At 31.7% G+C, this 24,423-nt stretch overlaps 1 protein-coding gene across 2 annotated transcripts in view; it reads left to right on the forward strand.

Annotated features, from left to right (window-relative positions):
- The window catches only part of LOC109410267 (tyrosine-protein kinase receptor torso), a 174,679-nt gene that overhangs the window by 140,726 nt on the left and 9,530 nt on the right, over positions 1–24,423 (forward strand). For both annotated transcript variants that reach the window (XM_062852053.1, XM_062852054.1), the window contains 5 exons: positions 13,744–13,883; positions 13,953–14,205; positions 14,297–14,468; positions 15,215–15,860; positions 15,931–16,025. In XM_062852053.1, the coding sequence (XP_062708037.1) occupies positions 13,744–13,883; positions 13,953–14,205; positions 14,297–14,468; positions 15,215–15,860; positions 15,931–16,025 (1,306 nt within the window). The remainder of the gene's footprint in view (positions 1–13,743; positions 13,884–13,952; positions 14,206–14,296; positions 14,469–15,214; positions 15,861–15,930; positions 16,026–24,423) is intronic.

A 24,423-nucleotide genomic window follows, 5' to 3' on the forward strand; every position in this document is an offset into this window, starting at 1 on the left:
AGTAAAGAAATGCCTTTTCAAACTATGAAGTTTAAATTTCACTTTTCGGTCATATCATCGCACTTCATTCTCCATCAAGCAACAACCTATAACAAATGCTAATTGCTTCCCAGGTATCGTTTGTTTTTACCAGCATTCAAGGCAATATGGTTGGTGGTTGGTTAAAATTTCGAAGAATCAAATTATTTTCTCGTGCTCATAACAGGATACAACAGGATATTTCCAAGAAAAGCATTTTCGTGGATCACGTACGCTAGTGTATACAATAGGTACACGTTGTTCGAACTAGTGCTGCTTCCCCCACTGGCGAACAAAAATGAATTAATTGATCAATTAATTTTGAATTAAATTAGAGTCAAAGCAGATTATATGCGTAATCGAGATATTCCTGTTAACTACGGAATAATGTAACGAGTCTCCGCAAAGCTGGGAGTCGAGTGCAGATTGAACTATAGCATAATCGACGGATTTTTTTTAACATGCGAGTTGTTGTTATAAAACTGATGATCATGTACCGATTTTCGACGAATTTAAGAAAATTTCCTATGGAATTTCCAGACAAATTTCTATCAAATTCGAAAATTCTTTCGAAATTTTGAAAGTGTTTTTTTTTAATTATGGGGAATTGTGCAATTTCGGCAGTTTTGTTCTCTTCGTCATGGGGTTTTTTTTTTAAAGCTTTCGAGCTCAGAGTTGGCCTCAAATTCTTCCCAACCCAGCTGAATTATACGTCCAAATTTCAGGAAATTTCGTCGACAAAAATCCCTAATGACGAAGAGAACAATCCTGTCGACTAGCCTGTCGATAATATCCATCGTCACTCTCTTTCATAAAATATGAGGGCAATAAACCCAAATTAAAAATAGTTGAACAATGGAGAATCAGTGTATACAGTTCTGAACGCAAAATGCATTATCACAATTGGACAGAGGGGCGAGATTGGCTCAAACATTATCTCAAATATCCCATCAAATAATGCAAATATTGAATCAAAAATTTTATGGGGTCATCGCAATTGGTTAATTTGTGATAAATCATCGAAAAAATCTTGAAAATAAGGACTTTTTAAAATGCCACTTATAAGGCACGATGAAAAATCACATTCATAGGAGGTTTGATACTTTTGATCATATAATATATTATTAGTAAGTACAGTCAGGTCTTTTTTACGAAGTTTTCATTTACGCGGCCGCGTAAATGAAAACTCCATACAAAAAAAAATGCACCGTCTTATTTTTGCATATATCGTCGAGACTTTTTTTACGCGGTTTTTCAAATTTTGAACTGAGTTTTTTTACGCGGTACATATCCCCCGCGTAAAAAAAACTTGACTGTAATACCAACCGTGGCCAGAACTTTATTGACTTGTTCTGTTGTCAATGCGGAACGAATTCGTTTTCCTTGACTCATTCTCACCCCCTAGAATGGGTGAGAATAGGCCCATTTTCATACACTTGTAGTTTTAAGGAAAATTGATGAACTCCAAATATTTTTTACTAAAATATAAACGCGCACTGAAGCGGCAAAAACTAGCAGTAGCCAATATCTCACAGAAATAATATTAAAAACTATCAATGTCTTTGAAATAACAGAGAGATATTTAAATTATTTAAAAATATCCATAGAATTTTCAGTTATTGAACAAAATTTTTATTGCTTCACCCATACAAAGTGTTCGGCATTGGTGATCAAGTTTATTGCTAATTTCTAATTTTTAAGCTGCCAATATTTTTTCATCTTTTATACATGCATTACCAAAGATTACATTCCAGTGATCAACGGATTTTTTCATGCGAAGAAGCAAAAGTGATTAAGCAATGAATGTGGAAGCATGCATTTTTGACCCATTCTCAACCCCAACGACGGCCTTTTAAAAATCCCATAGGAAACCTTTCCTATTTTTCCCAATAACTCAAAAACGAGATTTCGGCGCTTGATTCATGAGAGTAAGGCTTGATAAAATAATTTAGAATTGTGCGCTGGTTTTCTCACGCAAGAGAGATCCATGAGATCCATTACGAATGAGTAACATACAGGGTACGCAAAACGGATCAAGCGAAAAGAACAAACACTTCAGGTACACCTTGCCCTTTTTTTACGTCCATGCTTGGCTGAGCGACAAAAAATTCAACCGCTAAGACAATGAGCAAACTCAACAGTTTTATATTTTTTTAAACATCTTCGTGATTCGGAGAAGTGTACAAAAATATAAAAATGTATATTTTTTTTATCTGTATTAACGAGATTTTTAGCCCTAGGCTAGTTCATCTCGGGACCCACGCTTTACTTCCCTTCCGAAGGAAGAACTCACATTTTTGCGAGTTTTGTCGGGAGTGGGATTCGATCCCAGGTCCTCGGCGTGATAGTCAAGTGTTCTAACCATCACACCAGGTCCGCTCCTGCTATTGTGATGTTTTTGACATATGAATTTTATTTTGACATGAGTTCTATCAATTTTAGGGTGATATGGGAAGAATTAATTTTACATGACGAGTTTCATGGGTCACATTTACCCTAAACTACAGGAACTATGTGTAAGCATGAATGAATGCTTTTATTGTAACAATAAATCAGCTTGCAAACATGGAGGGATACACTGTTTTGACAATTTTTATGAGTTTTGGTCGACTAATGTAAAGAAATTCATGTGTCGTGACCAATATTAAGGATTTGTTGACAAAATAGTTCAAGCAAGTTAAAGCCAAGGTTACTGATATACGATAATTCTCGCGAAAGCCAAATAATTTGATTCAGTGTCTATGCTCCAAATGTTCATCATGAAAACAGCAATCAGTTCATTCTCTCACAAAGGCGTGAATGACCTCGCTCCAGCGTGAGTGAGTAACCCGCAACGAACTGGATTGAAAATTGTGAGTGCGCTCTCGAACTATTTTTCATTCAGCGTCGAAAGATCATCTGCTTGAATATATCGAGTTGATTCTCAGTTTTCATTCCGATTCCTACTCACGGCGAAAATATCGACACTGATTCTTCATTAGGGCCTAACTGACATTTTCGATTTCTCTTCATCGATCCTCTCTTTGTGTTATTACAGAATGTGTATTGAGTTTTCCCAAATTTTTTTGATTGAAATGCGAAGGAGATGACTACATCTTGCTATAGAAACAAAAAGAATAATGATTGTGTTAGGTTTGATCAAGTTATTAACGAAAGAGAGAGTCGACGAAGAGAAATCGATCAAGTCAGTTAGGCCCTTATGAAAAATCATTGTCGATATCATCGATAGTGGAATCTACAAGTATCATGGGGAAGACTTCACCGAAGATTCGTTTGTATGCATTAGGATTCTGAACTATTCAGAAATAAAGTTGCGAAGTGGTTTGGTGGGTCGAGGGCTGACAGATAGCGCGACTTCTTCCCTTCAGCATAGTTACCAAACAACTTTGGGTTGCGCATCAAGCAAAATTAAAAAAATATATATATACAAAAGCTGTTGCGTGGGGAGAGGGAGGGAGTCTAAAATAGTCAAACATTGTTTAGCAAATGTGCCACCAACTAGAATGAAGATTTGAAATCTCGGAAATTAATTATTAATAAATAATTATTGGGTGATTCAACCATTATTGAATGAAGAATCCGAAGAAGATGAATCGCTTGGTTCGTAAATATAACTTCTGCTGAGCGGCACTAAATAGTAAACAGCTTTGTCCAAGATTCCAAGAAGTCCAAGATTCTTCCATGTTTTGATTCCTTCCTCCTTTCTATCCTCCATAGGAACACATTTTTGTACACCTAATACGATCCCTCTCATAATCGCAGAATCCTTCTACTCCTACACTATCCTCTTGTGCTCTATATGTTTTGCATTACACAATTACGAATTAAATGTCCAGTCCACACTCGGTGCGGTAGATTGACCTTGACATAGGTTACATCTTTCGGTTCTTCAGGATCTTTGGAAATAAAATAACGTAAGACTTGCTTATCCATCTAATATTGCTGTGGGATATGTCACATATGTATGTAAATACATCATGGTGTAAAAAATTCATCTATGGTGAGCATTATTTGCAGACACGGTATCGAAAACGCGCTGCCTTCCCTTTGAATCGGCACTCGTGATGATAAATTATCATCTATCGTTGTGAAAAAAATCGCTCGCGATAATAGCTACTCGAGTTTTCGCTTCGTTCTAACCATTTATTTTCGAGCAGCTGTGCGAGAGTTGTGATCGACGAATGAACACTACTCCCAGCACGGAGGAAGTTAGGCGTTCGACAATGTTAGGCATTTGTTAGTTATGTTGCTCATCGAAAATTTTTGGAGAGCATAAATCATAACCCCGAATTTATGCTGAATGTTCGATTTTTTCGCGCATCATTGACAGTTGAGCAAATGGCAGTGGAAAAACACTTTGTTAGTTGCGGCAGCTTAAAAATCGCGTTCGTCGGTCGAGAAAAAGAAAAAATTGCTCGTCTCAAATAGTTAAACCCGTAGGAACCACTTCCGTCGTTGCGTTGTCCAAACCGTCAGTTAATCGTCGCTGCTCCTGGCCACGAAGTCCGTTTCGTTCGCGTCGTACCGTCGCCGGAACCAGTTATCTCCAAAACAGTGACCGATTCCTTTAAGTTTGGCTCCATCGTGTCGGTGAGTCATTTTATTTTTAATATGTATGATTTATTTTTCATTTAATTTCAATTAAATTTTAATTAAATTTTAATTAAATTTTAATTAAATTTTAATTAAATTTTAATTAAATATTAATTAAATTTTAATTAAATTTTAATTAAATTTTGATCAAATTTTAATTAAATTTTAAATAAATTTTAATCAAATTTTAATTAAATTTTGATTAAATTTTAACAAAATTTTAATTAAATTTTAATTAAATTTAAATTATATTTTAATTAAATTTTAATTAAATTTTAATTAAATTTCAATTAAATTTTAATTAATTTTTAATTGAATTAAATTAAAATTAAAATTAAAATTAAAATTAAAATTAAAATTAAAATTAAAACTAAAATTAAAATTAAAATTAAAATTAAAATTAAAATTAAAATTAAAATTAAAATTAAAATTAAAATTAAAATTAAAATTAAAATTAAAATTAAAATTAAAATTAAAATTAAAATTAAAATTAAAATTAAAATTAAAATTAAAATTAAAATTAAAATTAAAATTAAAATAAAAATAAAAATAAAAATAAAAATTAAAATTAAAATTAAAATTAAAATTAAAATTAAAATTAAAATTAAAATTAAAATTAAAATTAAAATTAAAATTAAAATTAAAATTAAAATTAAAATTAAAATTAAAATTAAAATTAAAATTAAAATTAAAATTAAAATTAAAATTAAAATTAAAATTAAAATTAAAATTAAAATTAAAATTAAAATTAAAATTAAAATTAAAATTAAAATTAAAATTAAAATTAAAATTAAAATTAAAATTAAAATTAAAATTAAAATTAAAATTAAAATTAAAATTAAAATTAAAATTAAAATTAAAATTAAAATTAAAATTAAAATTAAAATTAAAATTAAAATTAAAATTAAAATTAAAATTAAAATTAAAATTAAAATTAAAATTAAAATTAAAATTAAAATTAAAATTAAAATTAAAATTAAAATTAAAATTAAAATTAAAATTAAAATTAAAATTAAAATTAAAATTAAAATTAAAATTAAAATTAAAATTAAAATTAAAATTAAAATTAAAATTAAAATTAAAATTAAAATTAAAATTAAAATTAAAATTAAAATTAAAATTAAAATTAAAATTAAAATTAAAATTAAAATTAAAATTAAAATTAAAATTAAAATTAAAATTAAAATTAAAATTAAAATTAAAATTAAAATTAAAATTAAAATTAAAATTAAAATTAAAATTAAAATTAAAATTAAAATTAAAATTAAAATTAAAATTAAAATTAAAATTAAAATTAAAATTAAAATTAAAATTAAAATTAAAATTAAAATTAAAATTAAAATTAAAATTAAAATTAAAATTAAAATTAAAATTAAAATTAAAATTAAAATTAAAATTAAAATTAAAATTAAAATTAAAATTAAAATTAAAATTAAAATTAAAATTAAAATTAAAATTAAAATTAAAATTAAAATTAAAATTAAAATTAAAATTAAAATTAAAATTAAAATTAAAATTAAAATTAAAATTAAAATTAAAATTAAAATTAAAATTAAAATTAAAATTAAAATTAAAATTAAAATTAAAATTAAAATTAAAATTAAAATTAAAATTAAAATTAAAATTAAAATTAAAATTAAAATTAATATTAATATTAATATTAATATTAATATTAATATTAAAATTAAAATTAAAATTAAAATTAAAATTAAAATTAAAATTAAAATTAAAATTAAAATTAAAATTAAAATTAAAATTAAAATTAAAATTAAAATTAAAATTAAAATTAAAATTAAAATTAAAATTAAAATTAAAATTAAAATTAAAATTAAAATTAAAATTAAAATTAAAATTAAAATTAAAATTAAAATTAAAATTAAAATTAAAATTAAAATTAAAATTAAAATTAAAATTAAAATTAAAATTAAAATTAAAATTAAAATTAAAATTAAAATTAAAATTAAAATTAAAATTAAAATTAAAATTAAAATTAAAATTAAAATTAAAATTAAAATTAAAATTAAAATTAAAATTAAAATTAAAATTAAAATTAAAATTAAAATTAAAATTAAAATTAAAATTAAAATTAAAATTAAAATTAAAATTAAAATTAAAATTAAAATTAAAATTAAAATTGAAATTAAAATTAAAATTAAAATTAAAATTAAAATTAAAATTAAAATTAAAATTAAAATTAAAATTAAAATTAAAATTAAAATTGAAATTAAAATTAAAATTAAAATTAAAATTAAAATTAAAATTAAAATGTAAATTAAAATTAAAATTAAAATTAAAATTAAAATTAAAATTAAAATTAAAATGTAAATTAAAATTAAAATTAAAATTAAAATTAAAATTAAAATTAAAATTGAAATTAAAATTAAAATTAAAATTAAAATTAAAATTAAAATTAAAACGGGCTCCGAGTTTTTTATCAAATATGTTTCGTCCAGCTTTCATTCGAGGCAAGAGTACGGTTGTAGTAGTGAACGCCGATAAAAGTTCACTACTACAATCACACTTCTTGCTCGGATGACAGCTGGAATGAAAACAAGCAGCATAAAATCTATGCCTAACATTCGTCTAACAGCCCATACTAAAACATGTCTAAAGTTAGTCTAATGTTAGACTAACAAACATGTTTCGAATTTGCAACATGTCTAACAAAAGTGTGTCATATCTGTCTAATTTTAGACTAACATTAGGCAAAAGTGAGACAAAAAGTTAGCCTAACATGCTGGCCAGTTAGTCTCACATTAGGCTAATGTTAGGCTAACCCTCCGTACTGGGCTTCAAGAGCGCGAGTGTCTTTGCTTACAGTCGCCACTGCTACCCCAGTACGGAGGGTTAGCCTAACATTAGCCTAATGTGAGACTAACTGGCCAGCATGTTAGGCTAACTTTTTGTCTCACTTTTGCCTAATGTTAGTCTAAAATTAGACAGATATGACACACTTTTGTTAGACATGTTGCAAATTCGAAACATGTTTGTTAGTCTAACATTAGACTAACTTTAGACATGTTTTAGTATGGGCTGTTAGACGAATGTTAGGCATAGATTTTATGCTGCTTGTTTTCATTCCAGCTGTCATCCGAGCAAGAAGTGTGATTGTAGTAGTGAACTTTTATCGGCGTTCACTACTACAACCGTACTCTTGCCTCGAATGAAAGCTGGACGAAACATATTTGATAAAAAACTCGGAGCCCGTTTTAATTTTAATTTTAATTTTAATTTTAATTTTAATTTTAATTTCAATTTTAATTTTAATTTTAATTTTAATTTTAATTTTAATTTTAATTTACATTTTAATTTTAATTTTAATTTTAATTTTAATTTTAATTTTAATTTCAATTTTAATTTTAATTTTAATTTTAATTTTAATTTTAATTTTAATTTTAATTTCAATTTTAATTTTAATTTTAATTTTAATTTTAATTTTAATTTTAATTTTAATTTTAATTTTAATTTTAATTTTAATTTTAATTTTAATTTTAATTTTAATTTTAATTTTAATTTTAATTTTAATTTTAATTTTAATTTTAATTTTAATTTTAATTTTAATTTTAATTTTAATTTTAATTTTAATTTTAATTTTAATTTTAATTTTAATTTTAATTTTAATTTTAATTTTAATTTTAATTTTAATTTTAATTTTAATTTTAATTTTAATTTTAATTTTAATTTTAATTTTAATTTTAATTTTAATTTTAATTTTAATTTTAATTTTAATTTTAATTTTAATTTTAATTTTAATTTTAATTTTAATTTTAATTTTAATTTTAATTTTAATTTTAATTTTAATATTAATATTAATATTAATTTTAATTTTAATTTTAATTTTAATTTTAATTTTAATTTTAATTTTAATTTTAATTTTAATTTTAATTTTAATTTTAATTTTAATTTTAATTTTAATTTTAATTTTAATTTTAATTTTAATTTTAATTTTAATTTTAATTTTAATTTTAATTTTAATTTTAATTTTAATTTTAATTTTAATTTTAATTTTAATTTTAATTTTAATTTTAATTTTAATTTTAATTTTAATTTTAATTTTAATTTTAATTTTAATTTTAATTTTAATTTTAATTTTAATTTTAATTTTAATTTTAATTTTAATTTTAATTTTAATTTTAATTTTAATTTTAATTTTAATTTTAATTTTAATTTTAATTTTAATTTTAATTTTAATTTTAATTTTAATTTTAATTTTAATTTTAATTTTAATTTTAATTTTAATTTTAATTTTAATTTTAATTTTAATTTTAATTTTAATTTTAATTTTAATTTTAATTTTAATTTTAATTTTAATTTTAATTTTAATTTTAATTTTAATTTTAATTTTAATTTTAATTTTAATTTTAATTTTAATTTTAATTTTAATTTTAATTTTAATTTTAATTTTAATTTTAATTTTAATTTTAATTTTAATTTTAATTTTAATTTTAATTTTAATTTTAATTTTAATTTTAATTTTAATTTTAATTTTAATTTTAATTTTAATTTTAATTTTAATTTTAATTTTAATTTTAATTTTAATTTTAATTTTAATTTTAATTTTAATTTTAATTTTAATTTTAATTTTAATTTTAATTTTAATTTTAATTTTAATTTTAATTTTAATTTTAATTTTAATTTTAATTTTAATTTTAATTTTAATTTTAATTTTAATTTTAATTTTAATTTTAATTTTAATTTTAATTTTAATTTTAATTTTAATTTTAATTTTAATTTTAATTTTAATTTTAATTTTAATTTTAATTTTAATTTTAATTTTAATTTTAATTTTAATTTTAATTTTAATTTTAATTTTAATTTTAATTTTAATTTTAATTTTAATTTTAATTTTAATTTTAATTTTAATTTTAATTTTAATTTTAATTTTAATTTTAATTTTAATTTTAATTTTAATTTTAATTTTAATTTTAATTTTAATTTTAATTTTAATTTTAATTTTAATTTTAATTTTAATTTTAATTTTAATTTTAATTTTAATTTTAATTTTAATTTTTATTTTTATTTTAATTTTAATTTTAATTTTAATTTTAATTTTAATTTTAATTTTAATTTTAATTTTAATTTTAATTTTAATTTTAATTTTAATTTTAATTTTAATTTTAATTTTAGTTTTAATTTTAATTTTAATTTTAATTTTAATTTTAATTTTAATTTTAATTTTAATTTAATTCAATTAAAAATTAATTAAAATTTAATTGAAATTTAATTAAAATTTAATTGAAATTTAATTAAAATTTAATTAAAATTTAATTAAAATATAATTTAAATTTAATTAAAATTTAATTAAAATTTTGTTAAAATTTAATCAAAATTTAATTAAAATTTGATTAAAATTTATTTAAAATTTAATTAAAATTTGATCAAAATTTAATTAAAATTTAATTAAAATTTAATTAATATTTAATTAAAATTTAATTAAAATTTAATTAAAATTTAATTAAAATTTAATTAAAATTTAATTGAAATTAAATGAAAAATAAATCATACATATTAAAAATAAAATGACTCACCGACACGATGGAGCCAAACTTAAAGGAATCGGTCACTGTTTTGGAGATAACTGGTTCCGGCGACGGTACGACGCGAACGAAACGGACTTCGTGGCCAGGAGCAGCGACGATTAACTGACGGTTTGGACAACGCAACGACGGAAGTGGTTCCTACGGGTTTAACTATTTGAGACGAGCAATTTTTTCTTTTTCTCGACCGACGAACGCGATTTTTAAGCTGCCGCAACTAACAAAGTGTTTTTCCACTGCCATTTGCTCAACTGTCAATGATGCGCGAAAAAATCGAACATTCAGCATAAATTCGGGGTTATGATTTATGCTCTCCAAAAATTTTCGATGAGCAACATAACTAACAAATGCCTAACATTGTCGAACGCCTAACTTCCTCCGTGCTGGGACCAGCGAGAGTTTTCCTCATGCTAGAAAGTGACAGCCGAGTTCATTGCATTAGCGATCAGAAGATGCTTATCGGTCAAAAAATCGTGGTGAGTGCTCCCCGATACGTTTATTGGTAACCTTGAATGAAAGATTTCGAACTGATTCAACGGCATTAGGGGGGGTGGGGGTAAGACGGACATGTTTAGTAAACACTCTATTTTGACAGTGTAAACAATGTGATAATTAAAATTTTATCTCCATACTATATACTTCAACTAAGGTACTTTACAGTCTGCAAGCTGATTTTGCAATAAAATTTGATTTTCCATGACTTTTGAGATAATTAAAAAGTGATCTCCAAATGTATGTTTTTCAACAGTGTGGGTAAGATGGACCGGTAGGGTGGGTAAGATGGACACGTGTGGCCGTTTGTATTCGGTAGATCAATCATAATAGAATCTAAATTTGGCCTTAAATCTCTTAGCGAAACGTGTTTCTGCAAATTAAAATCTATTTTGTAAATTGGAAACCTCCATAGAGTGATAAACGCCTAACAGTATGCAATGCTCTGGTAATTTTACAAAGTTCAAACAGTTCCAACAACAAAAATTCTAATAAAATGAATTTTTGAATAAAAAATCAATATGAAATACTTTATACGGCTTCCACAAACATTTTTGTACTCCATAGATTTCAATCTGTGAACAATGTGTGGGTCTTATTGTATTTCTTACGGCACTATCAAAGTAACCCCAACACTGTCCGTCTTACCCACCCTCAAGGCGGACCGTCTTACCCCCACACAACGCAAAATATTCATTCCACCACCGTTATTTATAATCCAAGAAATTTACCTGAATGTCGTTGTGTATATGATAGAACAGTTTAAAACTACTGGGAAACTCCAAATAAAATGCAAAAACTTAGCAATTTAATGTTAAAAATCTTATTTATTGCCGCCTCAAAATTAGATCCCAGCACAAAAGCGTGTAGGCTGGTAAATGATTGATTATTTTTTGCACTTTTGACATATTTATTCTCTCATGGAGTGGTTCAATAATCATCAACTGATAAGAAGATAGAGTTAATCGTAAAAGAAAGTCAAATATCAGCTCTTAAGTGCCAGAACTAGTCGGTGGTCCGTCTTACCCACCCGGTCCGTCTTACCACCACCCCCCCCTACATTTTAGGGCGAAACAACGGACAAGAATTGAAACTTGGAACGTATTAACCCTAGCCCAGCAAGGTAAACTGGCACAACTAGGCAATGAGGCATGCCGTATGAAATTTGAGATCTTAGGACTGAGCGTACGAAAAAGCTTTCGACCGTCTCGAGCCCTCAGGCGCAAGGGTGTCCCTGAGAAAATCATCAGCCTCATTGAAGCACAGTACAGAGCATTTTCGTGCAGAGTACTGCACATCGGTGTCTTGTCCGATCCCATCCGGGTCGTTGCTGGAGTGAGGCAAGGACGTATACTTTCACCGCTACTGTTCCTCATCGTAATCGACGAGATCCTGGTAGGTGCAATTCACCGTGAACCATCGTGCTGTGGCAGCCCATTAGCATGGAGCACCTAAATGACTTCGATGACATTGCTCTTCTAGCTGAACGGCATTCAACGGCCAATCGCTCCTCGGCGGCAGGTCTTACCATCAACGTCAACAAGATCAAATCTTTAGATGCAAACACGGTCATCCCTCCCAGGTAGCTGGATAAGCAGTGGAGAACGCCCTTGGTAGCAAAATGGCGACCCATGGCGGCATCAATATCGACATAGGTTCAAGGAAGTGGCATCTCTAAGTTGATGAACAGCAATGCATAAGAAGGTTCAAATTCCCATAGAATGAGATCATTTATTCGCACTACAACACCATAGGAGTTAATATCACATTGGCTGATTTCAGTACAAATGCGAGATACCTCCCTTTTCCCCCTACCCGCAACCCGGGGACGCGCCCTGTTGGATTTCGAAAGCCTCGGAGAATATTACAAACCTTCAATAGCATTCCCAGCCACACACTAACCCACATTGCCCAGTCAGGGATCTGATTGGGCCTATTACCTTCCCTCAATTTGTAATATTCTCACCAACTTGGGATTATATTTTCCCGGCACATAAATGACTTCAACAAATATCCGATATACTGTGCAGCAGCATGATCAGTATATCAGATGATTTTAAGATCTGATTTTCACAGAACTGTTTGCCATTGCTTATACATTCAGCCATTGCAATCATTAATGCAAAGTACATCGGCCACATGCCTGAAATCAAAGAATCCTGGAAGATATAATCCAAGCCCAGGGAATGTAGTTGCGGCAGATCGTAAGTAAATTACTTTCCAAAAATGAACTGAATTGGTTGAAGGACAACAGAGAAATTGCGCTGGGCGTTAAATGGGTGTCACCGTGTAAAACGAATCCTGACTGTACGCCCACCGCAATTTCTCTGATGCCTTTCAACCAATGCAGTTGATTTTGTTTGGTATTGTGTATCCGGTTGGAATCAAGACAGACATTGAATCAAAAATTGCCATTCTCTTGGTCAACACGTGTTGCAACTTTTTCGCGACTAGCGCGCTGTGTTGCTAATGACAAGGTGATAGATGTGTACTACTTCCGGAATGATTCAAAAAAAAGTCGCGAGTCGGATCACGTTGCGGCTCAGTTGTGCGATGCCTGGTTTAGTGGCGGCCCGACAATAATAAGATTACAATATGCCCCAACTACCCTTAATTTTTTGCGATGGGTGTGTTCGTGCAAAAAAGAATCGCGCAAAAAACAGTTCACGTAGGAACATGAACCATGGTCTGCCGGTGGAAGTTTACCGGAAGAAGCAGATTTAAGCGAGTAATTTAAGAACAGGGTCTAGAACAGGGTCCACTATTTGATAAAATACCTTACAGTTATTCTGAAGAAAAACTTTGCATTTATAGCAAAGTGATACATATTCACAATTAAAACTAAATTAAAAATTACTAAAACTATACCATGTAACTGTACACCTAGTTATAAATTTTAAAACTTGTACAACAATATGGACAATATTGTGCTTTATGACAACCTTGGTTCGATAGTAAGTATTTCATTAAAGCTATTATAGATGCAATGCCCACAAACCAAACTAAAATCATCCTATCAAGTTTTTTCTCCGGAATTCAAACTATTAGTCTCTGAATGTAATTTGATATAGTAAAACCATTCCTAATTGCAATTATTCCACAGACCACTGGCATGGAGGCCGGCTGGCAGTTATTATCCTGACACCGGTGCTGGCGATAGGATTGATGAAAATATTCATCTCTATTATATGCAAACGACGAGCCAAGGCAAAACGGTACGAACAAAGATGTGAATACTTCAAGGTAAATCAAAAGCAAATAGTTTTATTATCAAACAATTTACATTTACCGCTTGATTTCACATTACCATAGGAACTGGAACAGAAGGCACCTGTTGATCCCAGCACCGGTTTCGAAATCAAGGTGAAGAACATCCAGGAAATCTTGCACCCTGCCACATTTCCCAGCGAACTGATAGCACCAATTAACGATGAAATGGAAATCAACATCGATCAAATCAGACTGCTGGACATGGTGGGGGAGGGAGCCTTCGGGAGAGTCCGGAAAGGGATACTGCTGCACCCGGTCGGAACGTACACAGAGGTGGCCGTGAAGATGCTGAAGGGTAAGGCATAGAGACAAAGCGCAGCTCGTTTGTGTGCTATTGAGCGCAACCAACCGCCAAATATAATTTCGATGCCTGATTTGCTTTGCAGAATGTCCCAGTCTGGAGGACGTCAAAGAGTTCAGACGCGAAATCGAGGTGATGAAGTCGGTTGGAGTGCATCCCAACATCGTTTGCATAATTGGCCATTACACAAAGAATGTTAATGAAATGATGCTGCTGACGGAGTACTGCAGCGAAGGTAACTTGCTGAACTATTTGAGGTAAATGTTCATTGGAGTGAACAGTAGATGAATAAAATGACAATCTATAGAGTATAATGTTTCAAAAAGACATTTCATGCACTTCATAATTCCATTGAAAAAAAGTTAAGTAAGATCCTCCAAAAAAATAAGTTTATCTTACGAGATGCGTTTGATAAATAGTGATAATACACTACGCACCTGTATTTCAGCACCTAAAAGTTTCGCATCTGTCAAAATACAGATCAAACGAGGAGTAAAAAATTCAAAACCCCCAGATCCCCTACCAATAAAGTTTTTTTAAATTGTAGGAGGCAAAACGACTACTGGTATTTTACACTGTGGGCTTGGAATGAAATACCAAGCGCCTCCTCCAAACTCAAATTTGAAGAAGGCGATATAGTTTGTTTGCATCAAACGTTAACATCCTCTCGACGCCTAAAAAGTCTAAATACAACAATTCGGGACCAATGGCCGTCTTTACCGCACAGAACTAAATAGGCGAATTGGAATAGGAGTCATAACCTTCGAGATTCTGCCTATATAAAGTTATGATTGTTTTCGATAAAATTTGATCTGAAAGTCCAAATGATTTCTAGAAAAATGGGTCAAATTTTGTCAATAACGTCATTCCAGCATTTTTTTTTATTTTGTTCATCATTGCATACATTAATTCATATTTATGCATATGATTGTCATAACTGGTGATAATTGATTTACATTCCTCACATTGCTCTATTTTTTATTTTTATACCTTCCACTAACAGATCCGAGTGGAACAAAGTATTACGTAGCAGAGACCGTTCTGCTCTCGTTGCACAACAAAAGCTGATTTCGGTGTCTCTCAACGATGAAGACATTTTCAAAGAGTGCCCATCCCCAAGCCTGGAATGTAACAAAAAACCTGAGAATGTCTTTAATTTCGATGCCCCATTTATACACGATAAGAAACCCTTCGCCTATAAGAATATCTCCGACCACAGCATATCGGAGCAACCGCCTTTAGCACCGGAGATGAAAATCACGGAAAACCGGCTGTATCCCCTGTTGAATGGTAGCTTGAATAATAATGTTGGCCAATGCGTTGAAGCCGAATTGGGCGATCTGAAAGACAATACGAAAATATGCACTAATTCGTGCAAATGCAACGTGGAAATACTTCAGTTGGACGATGGTACAGACGTTGAAATGTGGGCGAAAGGCTCACCCTGCAGCATCAAAGTTTCCGGCTGTGAGTGCGATAGCCTAGGTAACGAAAGTGGAGCAAACCAGAAAAAGGCAATGTGTAATTTGGTTGATAACCAGTGCTACTACAAGGAGGATCTGTGCAGTGAGAAACGGAATCAAAACGAGGAATGCATCATAACTAGCAAGCAGCTACTAGAGTTTGCCAAACAAATTGCCATTGGGATGGTGAGGAATTTTGCTCATTTCCGGTTAATTAGAGAGAAAAATACACATTTTAATTTGATGTGATTTGCAGGAATTTCTGGCTCGCAATAAGGTTGTTCACCGGGATTTGGCAGCGCGAAATGTATTGGTGTGCTATGACAAAGTTGTGAAAATTTCTGACTTTGGGTAAGTGAACTTGAAAACCTTTCAGTCGTGTGAATAATAAACCAGTTTTTTTATTTTTTGTGAAATAAATTGAATCGCTATACCTTTTTTTATAAATAATTTTAAGGTAATTCAATTGTTTTTTTTTTAAGTTCATTATATGAATCACGAATGTTCAAAAGTTTGTTTCATTCGGTTCAATGAATCCGGTGGTATAACAGTGTAAAAATGACTATCAGATAACCCTGGCCAAGATCACAGGGTTCGACGGTATTAAAGTGAATTAATTGTAATGGTGGAGCCTCGTAGCCGTGCGGTTAGGGTCACCAAGCATCTAATCGCACCACGCTATGGGGTGAGAATTCGATTCCCGCTCCGGGCGATGAAACTTTTCGTGAGAATAGTTTCTTCTCCGTATCCACTGGTGCATGCTCCGTGTGTCCCTTGTCTAGTGTTTAAGTTTCCTTCAGTCTGTGCAGCCTCTGGCTGAAGACGGTGTCCGCGTCTTTTTTTAATTCTTGTAATGAAAATATCACCTTTAACACTTTAGTGCGCCTCCAACGGTTCATTGCGAACCGGCTGCTGCAGATGGAGTATGGCTGATTTATCAGAAATGCTCGATAAACAGGAGGGACCTGCTGGGGCCTAGTAGTTTCTATACCCAGGAAACAGTTCCGGTCGATTGAGTCTGGGAAGGTTTCGAGAGTCTTTGTGAATCATAATGCAAATTTTTGTGTTTTGTGACGAGTCTCGGAATCTTTTTTGAGTCAGCAGACTTTGAACTGTTTCCTGGGCTTCCCACTATTCGGTTAATTTTAACAAATACACTATACAAATACAAATTTAATTCAAATATGAAATAATTAGTAGTTTCTCGCATATTCAATTTGCTAATATCTTAAAATTTCACGTGCTTTCGTGATTCAATTTTCTCTATAATTTCCAATATCAATGTAAAATAACTAAGAAACTAATAGTGGGAAGTGCAGCATTTAACAGTGCTTGCTTATAGATTCGAAGCTAACGTGTGATCAAGACGAAATCGACAAAAACTGACTACTTCGACTTTGACTAACGTAGACTATTTATGGCAAATAAGATATTTTTTACATTTTTTCGACTGAGTGTATGAAAGGTTTTATTTAACATGGAGCTATTTGGACCAATGCTGATAGTACTAGGGATGTGGACGAAAGACAACTTTCAAAGATAATAAAAACAATACTAAAATGAGGATCAACGAAAATGGACATAACAAAGACATCGACTATCTAACAGATCATAGGCACACCAAAGATTACTGAATTATAGGGCACAGCATAAATATGAACAATAACATTCTATAAACTGTGACATGACAAAAAAAAAACAAATACAAAATCGACCATATGACAAAACCGTGTTGCAAGTGTCCGGTTAGGGTAGAGCGGAACTACCAAAGCGAATAACCAAATTGCGCAAACACTGAGGGGCTATGTGCACCAACAAAAACTCACAAAACCAAAAGTGGTTTTAATTACATATATTGATAGCCATCATGACCGCCTGCTCCCTATCTCTAGCTGCTTGTAGCTTAATCTATGTTTTGTCCCCCTTACAATGATTGGCTTAACCTAGGATAGTACTCACGGCCCGCTTCCCGGTGCCATTGCCAGATTCACGCGCCGGATTGGCACCTCTTCCTGCCAGCGCATTGTTGTTAATCACTCCCGGTCTGGGGAACCACTGCATGGAAGCTATTGCCCAGCACCTACGCGCACCGTCGGTACCGTCGCCGTGGCTGCCACCTCCACCGCGACCTTGGCCGATGCCACACGGATTACCACCGGTTTGGTCTCGCCGGCCTCCCTGATGCAGAGCTCCAACTCCAACCCAGCTTCGCTCTCTTCCGCCGACAGGGCACGAACACTTCGTTCCAAAATCGCACCAACTCACGGTACGGTGGTAGGAGTTGCCAAAAACGGTGGGCGAAGCGTACCGCAAGCGTCGCAGCAAAGATGGCGATGAAGGTGTCGACCCGGTTGTCGATTCGTCAAAAACTGCCTAGATCTGCCAAAAAAGGCCCTGGGAAATGCAGAAATGCATTCAGTCGGATGCGCTTTTAGAAGTTTCATTTAAACTCACCCTTGCAGGGGCCTTTCGATGGTATATTGCTGCCCAAGCTTCGATCTGACCGCTTTCTGCGTCACCCTCGTGTCCGTCAAGTTGCTGCAATTATCACACGTGTTAATGCTAACCTTGTGGGCCGCCATCTTGTAGGACTCACCTATTCCGGCCTTCTTGAGGTCCCAAAGCCAGCTGCTAGGCGGATTTATCTCGAACAAACCCGTGTTCTTGCTGGATGCTTTCTGTACTCCAACTTGTATCGGATTATTTCGGTTCGATGTCCACCAGAAGAGCAGACACGTGGCGTCTAATCCGACTCGGATCTCTTCCTCCCAATCGTCCGCAGCCGTGTCCTAATGAAATGAGATCGACGCTGTGAAAAGTGTCCTCGGAAAAGGCATCACAAATTAGCATTACCGGCACCAATCGTACAACTAGTCACAATCGATTTTCCTTGTTCGCACTCGTCCCTCCTGGGAGATGGAAACTAAATTTCACGGTTTGCTAGCTTGCAATTGAACTTGCGGCGATGAATGTACGCGACGGGATCTTTGCGATCTTGACGCCGGACCGTGCTGAGGCGAACTGAAACTGGTTTTCACTTTTCGGCTCCGGTGCTCTCCCACCGACAGCTTGTGCCGATGTATGCGTCGTCATCCGTATTGTGATATTCTGTAGCTGCAATGTTTCTCTTTCTTTCTTTCGCTTGTCTCGTGCCATCAACGCATACGGTGTTTTGATGTGGATTGGCTCGAGGGCGGGCAAGATTTCGTTGTCGGTTGCAGACACTCTCACTCATGTAGATCGCGTGTTCGTATGGACTTGTGTGCAGTGTCTAAAAAACTCAGCCCAATGATGTTCAATCAGTGTGATAACGAACACAAACAAACGAGTGCAGTCTACCACCAACATGACGCCGAGAATGAACATGACAAAGAGGAAGCAAGACAATGAGCGCGACGCGTCGTAGTGTAATCAACGGTAGCTGAAGTTCTGTTTTGATCTTCAGCCCGAGCTCGGTGAATATGAATATGATTTTTTTAATTTGGAAATGACTTTTTGTGATTTTTGGCTATTTAAGGCTCGCAAATGTTGATATATTGCCCTTATTCTATTTATTATGCTTGCTTTAGGTGAATGGTATGCACCAGCAGTACTTTTTGCTTCAAAATCGCGCCTAAACCAAAAATATCAATTGGATATTAATATGCTGACTTTGAATATCAGCGGGCGGTTGAAATTCATCGGACAGCGAGGTAATGAATTGTTTATTGCTTGAACTTCAGAGAGTGGCACACAAGTTGTCAAGACGATAATCAAAACAAAAACAAATCTACGATGCAGGAGCCACTGGACGTCGGTGCGGATGACTGTAATTTGACAAATTAAGACACTGCTTGTGTGTGAGGTGAGGTTCGGGCGAGGCTTGCCGCATTGACCCGATCGAGGACGATCGACGAACGGAATTAATTTAGCTCTCTGGCAGGGGTGACTAACTGTTTGCGCGCGGTACAGCTTGTGTATTGTATTTCTCGTGTAATTACAATTTCATCTTACAGGCTAATCGTCTAACACAAATGGTGCTTAATCGGCAAATCAAAACTAAACGTAACAACCGAAACTTTCACACCTTCTACCGTAACTTTCTGAGTCAGCACGCAACAGTGTCTTACTGGACGACATGTTCCTTGCACGACTGGTGAACTGCTTCTGAAGGATTGCGTTCTCCATCCTATCCAAAGGCCTAGTGAACTGTCGTTGTCCGCGCAAACGCGAGACGCTTGTGCGCACAGTGATGGGAGAGGTTTCTACGTCCGTCGGCGTGCCGCTAGGAACCTTTCCAAAAAAAAAATGACTATCAGATAACCAAAGTAACCATGTAGCAGTAGCTATAAAAGTTTAGCATTACATTACTAGTTTGTGTTTCGTCCGTCGACAAGAGACTCAGCGAGTGGTGTGGAAGATTGAACATTTAGGAACTGCTAAGGTGTCTAGTACTCATAAGACAAAATAAATTCAAAAATTAACCCAAATTTTATAAAATTAGTACATTTTTCAAAAACTATACAGAAATGTGCTCAAAAGTAAGGTTAAAATTTTAAGGAAAAAAAGCAAAAGATTTATCATCTAAGAAATTCCACCAAATTGCTGAATTCTTTCAAGAACTGTCCAACAAAACTCTTTCCGAATATAATACAAAAATCAATTGATGAATAGGTATTTCTATTTTTTTTTCAAAAGTCCTTTTGGGTTATTTGCTATAAATTGATATGGCGTAGGTATCCACCTACAATGACATCTTAAAAATCAGGAAAATACATTCAGGAGTTCAATCAGTAATGCCACAAACTATATCACCGTTGAATTACATACACAGTTTTGAATACAAACTTGTATGTGAAATGTTGGGAAGAAGTAATCGAATAACACATGCGAAATACTATAATTGTTTAAGCACTATTTTATTTTTATTTTTTGGTAGAGTTACCAGGTTGATCTGCAGGACAGCTAATAGCAAAGCCTGGACCTTTTCCCAACTTTTCCCCTACTAGGACTAATACTCACGATGGGCTAGACGATGTCGTCAACTTGAGCAAAGTGTGTAGTAATTAGCATTGGGTCGTAGTAGTTTTTAAAAATACTGTTTTTAAACTATTCCCATCGCACTAGTGTTTTGATCGAATGGAAGCTTCAAAGATGATTTGATAATTGAACAATATTTCAATAATCGCAAATCTCCGAGGTCACTGGACAACATTCAGAGAGAAAAAAGCTTGCTGACTATGACGCCTTCAGAGTACTATTCTTGAGAAATATACAGAGCAAAAAAAAATGTGTCATAGCTAATTTTTAAAGATTTTATATTTCTGAAAATTATTCGAAGACAGCTACCAGAGCTAGCGTTTTTAGCCGATATGGGCAACAAGTTTTTTTCTGACAGCTTCCCCAAACAATAATCAGATAATATACATTCTGAAAATTATTTCAAGCTGATTACCAATAGTGTCAATAACCGATGTTAGTCATTGACAGCACCAGCATCATCTCCAAATAACTCTCATATTAGTGTTAGATAACACTTTTTGAGCTTGCATTCGATGTTGTATCCAATCTGTGATCATCTCATTCCGAAGTAATATTATATCCACCGTAACCCTTTACATTGTCAACCGTCATAGATCCTAAAGAAACATGAACATAAATTCCTGCTTTTTTTGGTCAGTGATATAATACCGTCTAACTAAGATATAAAAACAAAAAAGTTCAGTCAGCTGATTTTTGTGTCAAAAATAAAAATGATAATGATTATTTGTCAACTTTTATATATTCATTCCTACAAAACCTATAAAAATAACAAATATAAATATTAACTCCTAAAATCAACAATTTTATTTTTACCTAATCAGTCCATAATTTTCTTATTGTAGGTAATGAATTTAATTGTAAACATAACCTAATCTGTAGGGCTGTAAGTCAACTTATCCTAGCGTCCCCTATCCTGTGTACTATCGAATTCAAGGGATGAATGATGAGTGTAATGCAGAGACCTCCCCTACCCACTCTTGCGTTACGTTAAATTTAACAATTATTGTTAAATTTGAGAAAATTCAAAGAATGCAAAGATTAGGTCTATAAGCTGAATTATAACTAGTTTTTGACTTGTGATAAATGCACAACGGATACTTCTTTGGTTCCCATTAGCACTTACGGCGATTCCTTCACTTGAGCTCAACTCGTAAACTAGATATATCTAGCTCAAAGTTCAAGCGGTGGTGAATGAACTGGCGCTAAAGTGCTAATGGGTTAAGCCCTCCCATCGCTTCAAGATCGAATATCCAGGAGGAGGGCTTTAAGGCGAAACTGGAAGCATTTCCTCATTTTTTTGGTTTTCGATTTTTTATTAAATAACGAAGCAATATTTTTAAAATCGGTTTTTGTGCACATGTAGAGTATGGATCAGGGTATCTTCTGATTTTTTTACGCTATAGAAAATGTTTTTCGTTTTTGCAGAAACCATTTTTTAGTGAAATTTTGTTCAAAAATGGTTTCTGCAAAAACGAAAAACATTTTCTCTCGCGTAAAAAAATCATAAGATACCCTGATCCATACTCTACATGTGCACGAAAACCGATTTTGAAAATATCGCTTCGTTATTTAATAAAAAATCAAAAACCAAAAAGTGAGGAAATGGATCCAGTTTCGCCTTAATTGTTTAAGCACTAATTAATTTATTATTATACGGTTATCTTCCTGTTGTCTGCACTGGTCGACGGTCGGTCAGGAAAGAGACCGAACGGAAGTCAGCATGTGCTAAGCAGCCTGACTGCTATAATTATTTTACAGCATAATGACATTCTATTAATTGACAATCAATTATTGTTTAAGGCAATACTATTTGTTATAACTGGTCTAGATATACTACAGTATGTTTGTACTCTGTGCTGGTGGGGTATTAATGTTGAGATTTCACAATTCTACCCATGATTCTTCCTTCAAATCTTTCCAGAATTCCTCCTTTGAATTCATTTCCAGTTTGTCGCAGTTGCTCCTTGAAATTGTCGAAGGTTTTTTTTTCTGACCTTTTCCAGTTTTCCCAAGTATGTGTATCCAAAGGTTTTTACGTATTTGCTTACATAAATAGGAGAAACTTCGGAACGACTTCCTGTAGAAAATTACTGAACAACTCCTTAAAACCCTTGAAGGAAATTTAGTAGAAATCCCAGAAATAACTCCTTCAAGATTCTTCCCGAGAGAAACTCTAACAGAAATTCCGTGACAGCATCTGCGAGAATCTCTTATGGAAACATCTGAGGGAAACTATTGTGGAAATCTTGGGATAAATCCTGATATAAACCCACGGGAACTAGGAGCAATACTGGGAAAACCTCTAGAAAAGTTTGTGTGATTTAAAATTCCAGAAGGAGATTTTCAAGGAAGAATGAATATTCAAATCTTGGAAAATTCTAGTAGGAATCCGGAAGAATCTCCGAAAGGAATTAAGAAAAATGGCGTGAAAAAATCTGAAAGGAATCTCTTTAAAAACCCTGCGATACAAAGGTAAAGATATTCCAGAAAGGACCCCTGACGGAACTTCTGGAAAAATTGTTGTAGCAGATTTTCTAGACTCTACGGACTCTATTTCTCAGTAGACTTTACAAGTAATAAAATTTCCTACTTTTTATTCATACGATCCAATGTTTATTTTTTTTTATTATCGGTGCAAAATTTCCCTGAGTATTCCAGGATTTTCCCTGTTAAATAAAATTCCCTGAGGATTCCCGGTTTTTCTAGGTAGTAGACACCCGTATCAGTGGCAAACACAGAACCAGCCAAATAGGATTATCCGATGAGTTCGTTCCTCGTGTTCCCTTTTATGTTTTCATTGTTGTAATGGTTCAGTCTTTTAGGATAGGCGATTATTTGTATCTACCCGAGTAGCTGGAAAAATCAAACGAATAACATATTCAGTTATTACGATTTGAATAACTGTAGCGTAAACATTGATATAGGTTTGATTGATATAAGAGGTAAACCATCCGAAATAATAAACACCTAGCATCGAACCTTTGACCTTAGGATTCTCGGGCGGCGATACTTTCAATTCAACTATCGCTCACTGCTGTAAAAGGTTGCATAAGGTTTTTCGTTTTCACAGCTCAGAAAGGGGCACATGGCATTTCACTAAAGCTCCTATTAAACGTGACAAATATTCGGCCAAACAAGCCCAACAACTGACCAGCACAACGTGAATCATAGTAACCTTGGATAAATGTCGGACTTCAATGGCAAATCTTTTTAGGTTATGTGTTACATTCGTTCAGAAGAACTGAATTTGTTCTTATGTAGAAATTTTCAGATATTTCGACAAGATCAAAATATGATATCACATCACTTTGAGTTATTCGTACAACACATCATAATCATATCGAGATATGACATCGAAATCGAATATTCGATTTGAGATATGATTTAGATATACTCGTCTACCCGGGTAGTTATTATTATGAGTGTATGCCTACTTTTGAAATATTTTTTTCACAGAATTTGTATAGATAGAATGCATTTAGGCGCTGCACAGAGCGTGAGTGCAGCTGCCAATTGGAATCGCTTACGCAGTGCCATGGTGGACAAAAGAGCTGTAAATTAGGTTAAGTGGTTGAAGATATAAAAGGAATATAAATAGGCATGTATTTAAACAAAAGTCATAACATCACTTTCTAAGAAAAATATAGAAGTGTAGAGATTTTTTAAAATAAAAATTATAAAAATCAAAAACCAAAATTCACAAAATTGCGAAAAAAACACCGCCGTT

The sequence above is a fragment of the Aedes albopictus genome, chromosome 2, assembly GCF_035046485.1.
Source record: "Aedes albopictus strain Foshan chromosome 2, AalbF5, whole genome shotgun sequence".
In the NCBI taxonomy this organism is placed as follows: Eukaryota; Metazoa; Arthropoda; class Insecta; order Diptera; family Culicidae; genus Aedes; species Aedes albopictus.